The sequence below is a fragment of the Balaenoptera physalus genome (assembly GCF_965194825.1).
Source record: "Balaenoptera physalus genome assembly, chromosome: 7".
Taxonomy (NCBI): domain Eukaryota; kingdom Metazoa; phylum Chordata; class Mammalia; order Artiodactyla; family Balaenopteridae; genus Balaenoptera; species Balaenoptera physalus.
The window spans coordinates 82,072,827-82,088,395 of record NC_138886.1 but is presented as its reverse complement, the minus strand read 5'-3'; the positions used below and the strand labels follow the sequence as shown (position 1 = coordinate 82,088,395).

The 15,569-nt window shown below is 46.3% G+C and overlaps 1 protein-coding gene across 3 annotated transcripts in view; it reads left to right on the top strand.

Moving 5' to 3' along the window:
- FRMD3 (FERM domain containing 3) overlaps window positions 1-15,569 on the top strand; it is a 321,116-nt gene that overhangs the window by 243,300 nt on the left and 62,247 nt on the right. For all 3 annotated transcript variants that reach the window (XM_082469725.1, XM_082469724.1, XM_082469723.1), the window contains 4 exons: window positions 137-200; window positions 1,011-1,099; window positions 10,607-10,681; window positions 10,993-11,061. In XM_082469725.1, the coding sequence (XP_082325851.1) occupies window positions 137-200; window positions 1,011-1,099; window positions 10,607-10,681; window positions 10,993-11,061 (297 nt within the window). The remainder of the gene's footprint in view (window positions 1-136; window positions 201-1,010; window positions 1,100-10,606; window positions 10,682-10,992; window positions 11,062-15,569) is intronic.

Here is a 15,569-nt window from a genome sequence, read left to right as displayed (position 1 = left end):
CCATGATAAGATAATATCTCGTTTCATTGCAGTCTGCTTGGCATTTGTGAGTCAGGCAGATTCCTATGGGAAAGCCAGGTACCTTGGTTAGCTGCTACTTTTTTTCTTCTCACCCAAAGAGATTTTCTTTTCTTAGGTCGGATGTCTGCAAATTGAAGTTTGAAGGGAAGACATTTTATGTGATTGGCGCCCAGAAGGAGGTCAGAAACTGTTTTTCTAGCTGTCTGTTGTTGTGTGTGCAGGTGTGTATGTGCAGGAGAAAGAGTCAAGTGTAAAATGTGCCTTTAATCATGTAGCCCCCAAAAGACCACGATGTTAAAGTTTGTGATGATACTGGAAGTTTGGAGTTAAATAAACACCGGCTTTGCACATTTAAGAATAAATTCAGTGGGCAATGCTGTCCATATACCCCTGTGTAAAAATTAGACTGTGATAGACTTGAGAAATAGAAAATTGAACTTCCCGCTACCTCTGTAATTTGCCAGAATGATGAAACAAATGAATAATACTTAAAGATAGCTATCAGCCAGTGCTGGTTAGAGTTTTATAAACAGAGTCTGTAAGTCCAGGGAATCTTAAAATGTAGGTTGGCTTCATCATTTGGGAGGAGGCCATTACCGAAACTTTGAGCCTCAGAGCTAGGTCTGGAAGTTTCTGGATTTTCTTGACCCTAGTTTTTGGTTTAAGCACTAGATACTCAAGAATGGCAAATAAGTTTTTAAAGTCATCCAACTCTGATTGAGAGTTAGACAATGCTTGGAGTGTTGAGAAGGATTGTGAAGCTGTTATTTATCCGAAACAGGGCCTGGATGGGTTAGTAATATCTGCAAAGGGTGAGGAAGGGGGGAATACCATTTCAGGAACACTTCTAAGAACACAGTAATGCATCAGTTACTTCAGATCTGTTTGGTAAGCGGCAGGATGCAAATAGGTAAATTCTTGAAGGAAAAACATGAAAAACATATACTGTGTTTAACATGCCCTTTCTTGTTTTGTTATTTTTTTATTAGAAAAAAGCCATGTTGGCATTCCATACTTCAACACCAGCTGCCTGCAAACATCTTTGGAAGTGTGGGGTGGAGAACCAGGCCTTTTATAAGTAAGTAGCTTTTATTCATTTAATCATAGGTTTTAAAAGCACCCCTGGAACCCTTTATGTTTTGCAAACAGCTGCATATTCATTTCTTTTAATATCGTCCTTTTTAGTACATTTAAGTGAATTATAAATTTGGTGCATTGTTCAGGGTGACTCCCAACCACTGTTGGCCTGATCAAGTCCTGAACTTTATTTTATGTTGGGTGTTTCCCATAGAATTGCTGTGGGCTTTTTTTTTTTTTTCTTTTGATATTGCTATTTCCATCCAGCCTGTCATAGGATCTATTTTCAGTTCGTGTCTCCTCAGAAGCAGACCTTGAGAAGAGTTTTGTGCAAGTAGTTTTTCTTTGGGATGTGATTACTGAACATACCAATAGGGGAGTGGAGGAGGGAGAAATAAGCAATTTAGGACACGTTACTGAGCAGTCACTACTCTGGGCAGCTGGGTTCAGCTCTGCTGGGGAACTCTGGCAGACTGTAGAACATGCCTCAAAGTTCTCCCACTGACCACCAAGGAGGTTGGGCTGTTTATGTACTAATTCCCCATTCATTTTGGCTTAGAGACACTTACGAGGGCAGAGCTAATACTCTCTGGCCCCTCTGGCTTACTCTGAGCATGGGTTGAATGTGCTGTCAACACTAGAAAAAGAAACCTTGGGCAGGGAGTCACACATGTTCATAGTAAAAAGGCTTCAGTATATAGAGATGAGAGCCAAAGGTTTGTGGGTGGAATGCCATCAGAGTCTAGGACTGTAGAAAGTCAGTGCTGGACAGGATTTCAGAAACCATCCATAAAGCTCTCAGCTTTCAAAAGAGGTTAAAATTTAGGATTGTTCCATGAGTTCTAGCTTCTCCTCTTTGAGACACTTGCTGGCTGGAAGAGCAGTGGTGATGGATGCGGTCAGGAACCTAGCCAGCCCCGCCTGGGGTATCAGCACCGCTCACCCCTGGAGCTCATCCAGGCGGCTTTTGCTCTATTCCCCGACCCCCTCCCCACTGAAATACTGTCTTTCTTATTAGACTTACCTGAAAATGCTGAATCTCTGAATGTCCTGGGCTTTGGCTGACAAGGACCATCAAGAGAGTGAAGGCTGGAACAGTGTTTTTCAAACCCCTTTTCAGCCACAGAACTCTTTCCCTTAAATAGAAAGTGTAGGCAAAGCCTAATACGTAAAAAAGATAAAAATAGAGAAGCTGTGTTGTTGGTGGGGACCAGAGTTGGGATTGGGGACTGGAGACCCTTCACTCGTTGCTCACTGCTCCCCAGGAGGTTGGGTGACCAGTTGTGTGAGTTTGCCCGGGACTTTCCCAGGTTTAGAATGAGAGTCCAGTGTCCCAGGAAACCCCTACATCCTGGGCAAATCCTGTCAGGAGCATGAGATGATTCACAAAATGCTGTGCTTCTTGGAAGGATGATACGTATCAATGAGACCTCAAGGCATCTGTGGGTCCCCTGCAGTGTTTGAGAACTGGTGAACAAAGAACACCTGATGGCCTCTGAAAAATCAGCATGTCTAGACCTCTCCATCCACATGAGAGTGGACAAAAGGAAGGGCAGACTGTCTGGTGCTCTTAGTCTTTACTTGGAGCCTGCACATATTTTTGTTTTTGTTTTTGTTTTTAATCATTTTAAAAATTTAGATAATACTCATATACCATAAAATTAACCCTTTAAAGTATATATTCAGTGGTTTTTAGTATAATTCACAAAGTTATGCGTCCATCACCACTATCTAATTACTTAGGACATTGAGTAGGTGTTTTTTTTTGCACACATATTGTTTGTTTTTTTTTTTAATTTTTAATTTATTATTTATTTATTATTTTTATTTTTGGCTATGTTGGGTCTTCGTTTCTGTGTGTGGGCTTTCTCCAGTTGTGGCGAGTGGGGGCCACTCTTCATCGCGGTGCACGGGCCTCTCACTATCGCGGCCTCTCTTGTTGCGGAGCAGAGGCTCCAGACGCTCAGGCTCAGTAATTGTGGCTCACGGGCCCGGTTGCTCCGCAGCATGTGGGACCTTCCCAGACCAGGGCTCGAACCCGTGTCCCCTGCACTGGCAGGCAGACTCTCAACCACTGCACCATCAGGGAAGCCCCACACATATTGTTTTATCACGTGTGAGCAAGTCAGTTGGTATATTTAGTCAAATAAAGGTAAAAACAGAATTGAAAAGAGGGGGAAGAAGGGGAAAAAAACCCACAATCGAAGGAATCCGTTTTGGACATTTTGGGATACACTCATTATCTGGCAGCTAACAAAGTGGTCTGATAATTCTGTCATTGAATGGGCCAACTAGGCATATGAAAGAAACCACTTCCAATCATCTGTAGATGCTTCAGAAGACCCAGGGAGTGCAGCTGTGAGCACAGGTGGCACCCTATAGAGTTGGCCGAGTCCTTGCTTCAACACCTCTGCTTTGGTTGGGACAGGCTACCCCATCTCTCCCATTAGGACTTCTAATCACTAATATTTGTACTGATCTGAGTTTTGCCCAAACCTTGTGTTCCTCCATTGTCCCATAACCATCCCCGTTCCTTAGGAAAGAGGAAAGATATAGCTCGTCCTGACCCAGCTGTGTGACCTTGGGCCAGTGCCCGGCCACAACCTTCTCATCTGTAGAATGGAGGGAACTGGGACTCAGGCATAGTTTGCTTGCATCACTGTGGCCTAGTGTCAAGGACTGTGGGCTTTAGAAGCCAACAGGCTTGGGTTAGAATCTTGACTCTGTCGCTTACTAGCCGTGTGGCCTGGAACAAAACACTGAACGCTTTGAGCCTCATCTTTATTTTTCATCTGTAAAATGTGATTGGCAATCCCTGCCCTGCAGTGTTTAGTTCTGCCAGGCACATTGACCATCAATAAGCGGTAGCTGCTGCTATGACCACGACAACTACCCCCTCCACTAACGGTGGTGAAAGTCTTTCGAGTGCCAGTTGGTTGCTGAGCCCAGTCACTTCTGAAGGGCTCTGATTCTGTGACACTGAGGAGTGGGCCCCTACTTCCTCCCCTGCTCCATCCCTTTCCCAGGCAGTGCTTTTGGCCCTGCTTCCAGCTGACCGGCACTGTGCCTTCATGGTTTCGGCTGGCAGAGCAAGGGCCCTGATCTTGTTTTCTGGGTTGGGGGTGGTTTGCTCCCTCCTTTTCACTTCACCTGCCATGAGAACAGGGAGGCCCAGTGGCCAAGAATTCCCTAGTGTGCTTTTAACACATGACTATGGTGCTAGTTGTCAGCTGGCCTGGGGCCACTGACCAGGTTTGAAAGCCCTGACTCTGAGATTTGCTGCCTGGGAACAGAGCCCAGAAGCAGAAACTCTGATTTTCCCTCCTGCTCTGAACCCCAGAGGATCCCCAACACAGACTTAGATAGTTACCATCTCAGAGCTTCCTCTATGCCATGTGTTTTTAGGTGCTACCACCTAAAATGAGCCCTGGAACATGCCATTTCTGGGCGCTGATTCCCTGAAAGCACACTGGATTCCCTGAAGGGTTCAGTGGCTCCCTGGTGCTTCCACTTGATGAATCTTTATCTCACACTAGCTTTATGCCATGTCAGTGCCAGGCACTGGGGACACAGTGGAGGCTCAAATGAAACTCTCTGTTCCCAACTTTGTATGGAATTGTGTGCAGGACATAAAGGCAGTCCCTAATAAATTCCTTATCTGGAGTTAGTGTACATTTTGTCAAAGGAACAGTATTATACTTGGTTGTCAAGGACCCAGAGTATCTCCCTAAACTGACACCTCTCACACTTTAGTGAGCACGTGAATTACCCAGAGATGCTGTTAGAATGTGGATTCTGGTTCAGTAGGTCTGGGTGGGGCCCAAGAGTCCATATTTCTTTTTTGTTGTTTGTTTGTTTGTTTGTTTATACAGCAGGTTCTTATTAGTCATCAATTTTATACACATCAGTGTATACATGTCAATCCCAATCACGCAGTTCATCACACCACCATCCCTACCCCACTGCGGTTTTCCCCCCTTGGTGTCCATACGTTTGTTCTCTACATCTGTGTCTCAACTTCTGCCCTGCGAACCGGCTCATCTGTACCATTTTTCTAGGTTCCACATACATGCGTTAATATACGATATTTGTTTTTCTCTTTCTGGCCCAAGAGTCCATATTTCTAAAAAGCTCCCCAGTGATGCTGAGCTGCAGGCCCATGGACCACACTTGAGTAATAAGGTTCTAAACCAGAGGTTCTCAGCTTGACTGCATGTTAGAAGCAGCTGGGGGAGCTTTTAAACAATACCAGCGTGGACCCTACCCCTGACCCAATTAAATTGGAATCTGGGTCCTCACAAAAATGTGTACATGAGTGTTCATAGCAGCATTCTTCATAATAGCTAAACCAAATGCCCATCAACTGATAAAAGGATAAAGGAAAGTGGTATATCCATACAGTGGAATATTATTCAGCCATAAAAGGAAGGAAGTACCTACTGATTCCTGCTACAACATGGATGAAACTTGGAAACATGATACTAAGGAGTAGAGGAGATAAGGAGTGGAAGAAGGAAGGGACTGCCAGTGGGTACAGGGGGCTTCCTTTTGGGGTGATGAAAATGTTTTTTTGATGAATTTTTAACTTCGTGCATTATACTGAAAACCACTGAAACATAAAATCTAAAAGGGTGTTATGTGAATTCTATTTCAATAAAGCTGTTATTTTAGAAATTCAGAATCTGGGATGAGGGGACTAGATGTTGGTAGTAATACACCTTTCCCAGGAAGTGTGAACCTGCAGCCTAGGGTTCAATGCTCTAATCCAGTGATTCTCAAAGTTAGGGTCCCTGGACCAGCTTCAGCATCCCCTGGGAACTTGTTAGAAAGGCAGATTCTTGGGCTCCAGCCCAGACTTACTGACTCAGAACCTTGTGTTTTCAAAAGCCTGCCAGGTGATCCTGATGCTTTCTGAAGTCTAAGAACCTGCATGGCTAAAGCATTATTTTAAAAATACAGACAAGCCTGGGTTTGCAGCCTGCTTCCTCCAGCTTCTATGATGTGACCATTGTTAAGTGACTTCACCGTTCTCTACCTCAGTTTCCTCATGTAAAAATGTGGATTGCTTCCTCCTAGGAGAGAGCTGTGAGGATGAAATGAATTAGTGTATTTAAGATGCTTTGGATGGTGAATGGCCCCTAGTAGGGGCTCAATAATAACATATGTTGTTATTGCTCTGATTACTCCAGAAGCTGTAAACCATGGGAAAAAGGGAAGTTGTATTGTTAGTTCTAGAGGTGGCCTTTAGAGCACCACCCAGTGTGCTGACCTCCATCCCCAGCCCCTGTAGTAGCAGGTACCAGAGGAGAGAAGCTAGAGGCAGGGGTGAGTGGAGGCGTGGTCCTGCAGAGCTGTGCTGTGTGTGCAGCGGATGATACTGACACTCAGAGACACTTTGCCTGTTCCAGGCACTGTCCGCATGTGTGCACACGTCACATATATTACCCCATTTAAAACACACCTTCAATGTCAGGAGTGGGCACAACTCCCTAGTGCCATGGAAGGGTACAGTGGTCTCTGGGTACAGTGGCTCTGCCCTGGCAGTTCTGGGGTGGGGGTGGTGGAGAGCTGTGACAGCAGAAAGGAAAGCAGTGATGAAGCCACCATGTGAATACACAGGTGTTGCCAAGTCATGTGCTGGTCAACTGGGGACTGGATTTCTCTGTGAGGTCAGATGTTTGAGGATAGTCAATGCTTCTGTGCTGGAATTTTGATGGGGAGTTGGAGGTGGAAGTGGGGAGAGGGCAGGCCTGGAAGAAGGTCGGAGGAGAGAGAATTGCTATTTTTCACTAGGTTGTGCCTTGATTGCCTTCGTTGGGAGGAAGACTTTTGCTCTGGGCTCGTTGATGGGAGAGCCTGGGAACAGAGAGCTGGAACAGGTCAGCTAGAGCTAGAGCATGAAGGCTCTTTTATTGGCCTTCAGAGTGTTTGACACGGTTCCTGGGATTGGTCATGGCTTAGAGGATTGGCTTTGGTAGCTCAATAGTGAGAAGGCAATACAGAGGTCTGGATAGTGATAATGGGGGTGGGGGAAAGGGAGAGAGGGAGGGAAAGTATTATATAATGAGCAGGTAGTACTCTAGGTGTTTTCAAATCATTTAATCTCATTTAACCCTCCTCAGAATACTATGAATTAGGTATTATAATACCCTTACCCTTTAAAACATTTATAGAGAAACTAAGGCTCAGAGAAGCTACATGACTTGACCAAGGTCACAGGATCAAAAGCAGGAAAGATCCTGGACCCTTGTTTCTTCAGGTAAAATGCCACCTGGGAGTCATTCAAGGAGAATATGGGGACTCAGAGTTTCTCCAGTGCAAGTAGGCTGCCTTGGAATGACCTTGGAGTGTCTGATAAAAATACAAACTCCCAGACCCCTCTCCAGACCTGCTTTATGAGAATCTGTAGTGATGCAGCCTGAGAGCTGGTATTCTTAACCCCTACTCCAGGGGCAGCTGACACACAGCCAGGTTTGGAAGGACGACTAGGTGCATCTCCTGTGACCCAGTCACCTTTCTCTTGCCCCCGTGCATTTCCTTCCATCCTACTCTCTGTTTCTCAATTCCCAGGGGGTTTGTGGGGTTCAAGCTCTCAGAATAAATTCCCCTGTTAAAATTCCATTAAATATCTCAGCCCAAACATTATCGGGCATCTCCCTGGACATTTGGGAAGGTGTGGGTTTGGTGGTAATGCTCTCGGTAGAGTGTCTATGAGCAAATGAAATCATGCAAATAATCATCAAGGGCACTCAGCTGCCAGGAAGAAGCCAACGCTTTTTTTCAGTCCTCTCATCCTGAGCAGACAGCTATTCACTTTCTCTGCACAACGTGCCTTCTGACCTGTTTTTGTTGAGGCACTCTGGGTTTGTGTGAATGCAGTGGAGCACTGAGGCCACCCACCAAGGGGCTGTTCTGGGTGTAAGGAGAAGACAGTGGCCTCCACATGGGACTTGGAGGGGCAGGAGCTGAGGCTGAACCGGTGAGAGACAGAGCTGCCCACTGCTGCCCAGAAGAGCCCCCTGTCACTGGAATTGCTGTGCTGTCCACACCCCTTTGAGCTTCTGGCATCTTGCATAAAATGGGCACAGAGTTGAGTCTGAATTTCAAAAACTGTAATTAAGGGCTTCCCTGGTGGCGCAGTGGTTGAGAATCTGCCTGCCAGTTCAGGGGACACGGGTTTGAGCCCTGGTCTGGGAAGATCCCACATGCCGCGGGGCAGCTGGGCCCGTGAGCCACAACTACTGAGCCTGCGCATCTGGAGCCTGTGCTCCGCAGCAAGAGAGGCCGCGATAGTGAGAGGCCCGCGCACCGCGATGAAGAGTGGCCCCCGCTTGCCGCAACTAGAGAAAGCCCTCGCGCAGAAACGAAGACCCAACACAGCCAAAAATAAATAAATAAATTTAAAAGTCTTTAAAAAAAAACTGTAATTAAGACTCTTGTGGTGTGATGAATTGGGAGATTGGGATTGACATGTATACACTGATGTGTATAAAATGGATGACTAATAAGAAAAAAAATAAATAAAAAAGATAACAACAACAAAAACAAACAAAGAAACAAAAAGACTCTTAGTAATCTTTTTAGCAGACTTCCTTGCCCCGAGGGCCCTTAGGAACCTAGAACAATAACAGCAAAACAATAAAAAAAGCAGAAGCTGCTTTAAAATGTTTCTCCACCCTCCATCTGTGAGTACGTGGGAGCAACAACCCTGCTGAGAAGATGCGGAGAGGCATCCGGTGGTGGCAAATGTGTCAGGCCCACGGCTGTCTAGGGCTAAGGCTGGAGGTGTGGGGAGCAGACAGGCCCAGGGCAGGCACATCCTCAGAGGACCGGGCACAGTGGATGCTGCCCCACGTTAGTCAGGCTTGCTGGGCCATCTTCTCCTCTTGACTGGGTGTGGTCTGTAACCTGGCTTTGGCCAGCAGCCTGTCCTAGGTGTCCAGACCCCCTGCGGGGTGTGGATCTCGTGCTCTGCTTGTGCTTAGGGCTCCCACATTGGCTTCTCTGGGCCCTGCCTTGACAGGAATCCCCTTCCCTGGGCTTGCGCCCTCCTTCCCCTGCCCATCTTGCTCTCTAGATTTATCCTTTGTAGCCAGGGCCCTTCTCTGTGGGTTCAGACTGTTTACAAGAGTGTTTCTGTGGCTTTCCATTGTTCTGAGGACAAAGACCAAATCTTTAACAAGGTCAAGTCCTGCTAAATTAGGGGGGAAAACATGTGAGCCAATGTGTGTAAAACAACCATAATAACAACACCGGGAAATGCATGTCAGATCATCTTCTTAGTTCTTCCAGGGCTCAGGCTCAGAGCTTTTGCCTGCTGGGCTTTCTGCCTAGAACACTGCCATCACCCGCCCTGTTAACACCTTCCCTCCCCTGGATCTCAGCTCAAAGGTCCCTTCCTCAGGGCACCTTCTGTGGCCCCCAGACCAGATCGGCACCACTTTCACCCCAACACTTTCGTTGCATCTTTTCCTTCATACGTGCACCACAGCATGTAATTTACATCTGTTCACTAATTTATGGGGGTTTCTAGATGAATATCTAGGCCCTCTGGGCCTTACATTCCACAAATGCAAAGTCTGTGTCTTCCTGAGCTTAGCACAGGAATTAAGTGCCCTGTGCGGCTTCTGGGCAGCCCATGTTCTAGATTTTTTTTTCAGAGTGTTTTTGTTTTGTTCTTATTTACGGGAAGGGCTCAGAGGTGCTGAATCAGTGCTTGGCTGGGCATCTGTTCCTCGTGTATCTTAGTCATCGACCAACACGGGTTCTTTTTCTTTTTGGCCGCGTGGCACAGCATACAGGATCTAGTTCCCTGACCAGGGATCAAACCCACGCCCCCTGCAGTGGAAGCATGGAGTCTTAACCACTGGACCACCAGGGAAGTCCCAGCGAGGGTTCTTTTAAAGGGCACTAGGTCGTGGTGACTTAACCCTTCTTAGTACTCAGAAGCCAGTGATCGTTTCCATGGTGACATGGGCCCCTGATGCCATCTCCTAGAAAATACACAGTAGGTGGGTTCTATGTGACACGGTGAGTGACCTGCGTCACCAGGAAGCTGTTTTCTGCTGCAGCGCTGGTACAGGTACAGGCAAGAAGGTCCGTCCAGCAAGGAATTTAATGATGCCCTGTGACCCAGCCCACCCTCTCCGTATCGCTCAAGGAGAAACTGGGAAAGAATTCCTCTGATCATCAGTGTTACCTGGTCCTTTTTGCAGGTTGTGTCTCAGTAGTAGATTATGAGACCAAATGTGTGGGTCATCCGCAGCATATAAAAGAATGAAAAAAGATTGCATAGAAAAAATCAGATTGCAATACACATGGTGAAAGTAACTTTTCTTTCAGGTGTGTGTGTGTGTGTGTGTGTGTGTGTGTGTGTGCGTGCGCTGAGTTATACAGTAAAATGTATTTCTTTCTTGGTGGTCAAAAATATCCGATTACCACACTCTATGGCATGTTCTGCTTGGACTTTCCAGGGTCACTGCCACCTCGCCTCTGCTTTCTCTTACAGGTATGCAAAATCCAGTCAGATCAAGACTGTGTCAAGCAGCAAGATATTTTTTAAAGGAAGTAGATTTCGATATAGGTGGGTACCCATGCTTCCATTTCGATGATGGGGTTGGGTTGGGACAGCCATTTGCGTTGGAATATGGTACTCATAAATCAGTGCACTTTGGCCTGTACCCGTTTTGGTCCTCCCTTTCCACTCCACTCATTTCTTATACCCACAGGGCCCCTTAAACTCTATAGTAATGTCCCCTCGTAGAGGAGAAGGCACGAATTCCTAGAGCTGGGTCAGACCACTGTGAAGTTAAAAAAAAAAAAAAAAAGTGTGCACACCCCTCCCCTTCCACTCTGAGTGTCTGTGCACAGACACTGTGTTCCTGTCTTTTGCAGCGGTAAAGTTGCCAAAGAGGTGGTGGAGGCGAGCTCCAAAATCCAGAGGGAGCCTCCAGAGGTGCACAGGTGAGTGGGGTGGTCCCCAGGGTGCCGGGAGATTTCTGGGATGGACAGAAGGATTTAAAGGCTGGCTTCGCCAAATCCACTCTAACAAGAAAGAAAGTAAGGACACCAGCTGCCTGGCCCTATGCCGTTTTCAGGCCCTGATTCCTGGCATGGCACTCTCACCATCCCCCATATCTCACTCAGACAGATTTGGCTGGGCTCCATTCTGAGTTACTTGCTGTGTGTGGAGCCACTGCCCTGATTCAGCCTGGAGGGTCACGTGAACAAGCAGGAAGTGTGTGAGGCACGGGTGGCTGGGTTATCTCCTGGCTGAGTCCATTGTCGTGTCCTCTTAGAACTGCTCTCTCTTCCGGCCTCTGTTCATCAGACGTGGCCAGTTCCCATTGGCCCAACTCCTTCTAGGCTATTTCACACGAGGGAGTGGGGTACTCATCTCTCATTGGACCCTTTAGTCCCAAAAGCCACTTAGAGGAAGGACGAACTTAGTCATTAGTGGGTCAAGGGTATGCTTCTACATTAACATGGCAATATATGTAATTCTTAGGAATTAAATATTCTCTTGATCGTGTTGTACTTCTTACCACCACAGTTTACACAAATCATTGTACATCTTAAACTTCAAACATGCTAAATATCTAAAGCAGAACATTCTTATCCTGATGTTCCCCCTTCTGAAGGCAAGATCATCATAAGATATATTCTTTAGGAAGTTCCCACACAGTGGTGGGCACCGGCCCTTCCTTCCCCATCTTTGAGCTTGGAGTCTTCCTATGCTCAGATTTGCCCAGTCTCCTCTATCTCCAAGGTGACCCAGTGAACTGGGTACCTCTCACCTTGTCCTTGGGGCTGTCAGGCAGGAGGAGTCCGTGGCCTCTCAGAAGTGTAGCTAAGCCAGCCAGTGTGGGCATCGAGACAGTGGAGCAGCCCGGCGTGGGCTCCCACACAGGGGAACAGGACCGCAGTCAGCATGCAATCTTGTGCAGATGTGTACAGAGAATAATTCATCCCTGGTTTTGGGTGACCCAGTGGGAAGCTGTCACATACAAGTCTGCAAAGCAGTCTCTCCTGCTTTGAGAAGCAGGAGAAAACTGTGGGCAAGGGAATTTGGAGCGCCTTGGCTGGGACACCTTGGTGCAATACCTGTGAAAGTCTTAGAGCTTACTACCTGTTGATGACAGTAGTCATTTTTTAATAGTCTTTTTATAACCCCTCCTCTGCCTCAAATTGTGGTCACTCAGTGCAGCAGAAACGAAAAAGAAGACATAATTGAACATATCATTTAAATGTTTCCAGAATCTTTGGTCTAGAATGACCTCAGGGATCACTCAGTTTAATGATTCTATTTTACAGATAAGGGAACTTGAGTCTCAGAGAAGTTAAATGATTTATCTGAGGGCATAAATATTTTGGTGGCAGAACTAAACCTAGAACTCCAGTGTCCTGCTCCTGAGTCCTATCCTCTTTTCTCTGTTGTGTCTGCCACCCTGAAAGCCTCTGCATTCTCCTAGAAGCTGGGGGGCAGACCTACCCCAGGGGCTCAGCTGGGGGGCAGACCTACCCCAGGGGCTCAGCTTGGTTTTATTCTTCCAGCTTGAAGCTTGAGTGTTTGATCTTAAAATAAAAAGAAATACTCGATTCTGGAGAGTCCCCTTGATGGCACAAAGTAGGAAAGTGTTTTTAACAATATACTTTCAGAGAGACATATTCCAAATACACAGAGCTTTCCAAAAGCCCATAGTTACCATCGATGGATGATGGTTAATGAGATCAGAGAAGAATTTTTAAAAATACTTCTCTTTTAAATTTATGTTGCACAATTTATGGGAATTAAGGCTTCCTAGGTCAAGGCTTCTCAAACTGTAGCTTGAACAGGGATCACCTGGGGATCCTGTTAAAATCAGATTCGGATTCATGAATCTGGCATTTCTAATGCTCTCCCAGATGATGGCCATGTGGCTAGTTCATGGTTTGCACCTTGAATAGCCAGGCTCTAGATAACTGCTGGGGGAGGGGGTGAAGGGAGCAGATTGGCCCTAGTGAAAAGCTTTTCCTGGAGTGGACTGAACCACCAGAGCGGATGGGAAATGAAGCATCCATCAATTTATAGATTTTCTTTTCTGGAATTTTCTAAAATATCCCAGGATATTACTGCAAACAAGGCTCTATAGGCCCGTTCGACACCGGTTCACATGTTCTTTCTTGCTCTTCCACTACCCGCTTTTACCTGTTTGTGAAAGCCTATTGAGTTCACATCCTCTGGATGCCTCTCTGGTCCTCAGTTCTTTGGCAGTATCTCTCAAATCTCTGACATTACGAGGAAGAATTTGTTTAAAGTAATAATACAGAGTAAGCTCTGGGAGGACAAAGCTTGTGCCTATCTTGGTTATCTCCATCTTACCCATCACTTAACACAGTGCTTGGCTATAGTAGGAGGTCAGTAGATATTTGCTGAGTGAATGTATGCACTAGGAGTGTGAGATGACAGCTTCACATCTGTAATTTTCTGAGACTTGAGATCTGTCCGTGGTGCTGCCCTGGGGACCTCACCCTCCCAAGAGGCAGCACTGTGGTCAGAGCCACGGTGATGTGTGCCACTTTCAGTAGCAACTTCTTGTTCCTTCCCAGTAGCTGGTGGCATGATAGGAAATGTTTCTCTTAAACAATTATTGTATTTTCGAATTGTTTTGACTTCCTTGATGTGGCTGTCAAAAGTGAGAGTATAGTAATGAGCTCTCTTTATCTGGCAGTGCTCAGAGAGGCCTGCTAGTCTAGAATGGTGATGGTAAGGCTTCAGTCATCTTTCCTCTCACTTGAGATTCTCCTCGTCAAAGAATAGCCAGTTCCTGGACTCCTAATCCTGCTGAGATGTGTGTGACACAGAGAAACACACACAAAGACTAAGAACACTGTCTTGGGGTTTTTCTTTTTTTCAAAAAGAGAAGAAGCTCACTCTCATTTTAGCTCACTGAACTTTGCAGATGACAGGATCCCCAAGTGAAACCCTATCGGCTGGCTACTTGGTGAGAATCACCTGCCCATTGCAAGGCCCAGTGAGGCGGAGGGCTGTAGCTCTGAGAGTTCAGGGTCGGCTCTTTAAGCCTCCTGGGCATAGAGCCACCACCAAGGGATACCCAGAAACAGCACTTGTACCTGAAATGAGCACCTATCTAGGAGTCCTGAATGGGTCTGATCTCGGCTGTGTTGCTGTGTCGTGCATAAGTCACTTAACTTCTCGGATCATCAGTTTGTTCATTTATAAAATGAGATTCTTATATCTTTCCCCGACTTCTAGGTTTTGTTATGGGCATTAAAATAAAGGCTATTAAAATTATAAAGTACCATAAAAATGTGAGGTGGTGATATTATTATTATTATCTCTCATCCAAAAATGGGAAGCTAGAATCTGACAGACATGTTCACGCTGAAGTCTCTTCAGATGGAGTTTTTACTCACAGGCCAGCAGCACTTCCTTTCATTCCAAGGAGCGGTTGCAGTAACTCCACTAGCCTCGTATTTGTTGCTCGATTTTATGCCACCATTTCTTGAAGCCAGTCTTAGAATATGCCTGCAGTTGCCGAAGGAAACCTTTCTACTCAGTAGAATCCTTAACGGCAGTTTCACTCAGAAACTGTTCTATGCCAGGAGTGCACGTGAGTGGGCTGCAAAGCAGGTCAGGCATTTTGGCCGAGTCGGCTGTTGCGTGCGCTCCGAGAGTGGGGGGAACACAGCACGGACCCTCACCTGACAGGCAGCAAAAGAGCCTCCATAAAGGCTCGCTGAGGGTCCCTCCCTGTTGTGATATACACAGTAATTTCTGGGGGAGGGGAACTGCTACCAGTTCAGCTGGCATGGATGGTCAGAGATGGGTGATTCAGAGCTGGTTTGTGCAAGAATGGAAAATGAGCTTTTCAGAGGTCAGAAAACTACATAGTCCACACAAACATGGCAACATGTGCTTTGCAGAGCTAGGATCACAGTCATGAAGGCCACAGGGCTAATGGAAATCCCATGAAAAGCTCAAAAAAATGAGAAGCCTTCACAATAAAAGAAGTCATTGCTCATGGTGAATTTTAATCTCCCCTTGTTATTCCTTCCTTCCTTTCTTCCCCCTGCAAGGAATCCCCACCTCCACTTCTTTCCCTGTAAACCCACCACCCCTGCCAGGACTTACCGCTGACATCACCCCTTCCCTGGGAGGTCTTTCCTGGCTCTCCCCTCACTCACGGCAGGATCACGTGCCCCTCTCTGGTGCTCCCCTGGGGCCTCGGCCGTCAGTCAGTCTCTTCCATGAGACGTGTGCTTTTCCAGCTGTGGCTGTAGCACATTAATGAGTCATGAAGTGAAAATAGTGGTCAAGACCAGCACTTTAAATGAAATTAAATAGAATGGAAAGTAAAACATAGTGGCTCACACATAGCAAGAGTTACTAATGTTGCATGAAACATTCTCTTTAGCTGTGTGTGCACTTGCGGGTGTGTGTGTGTGTGTACAGAGATATGATATCAAAT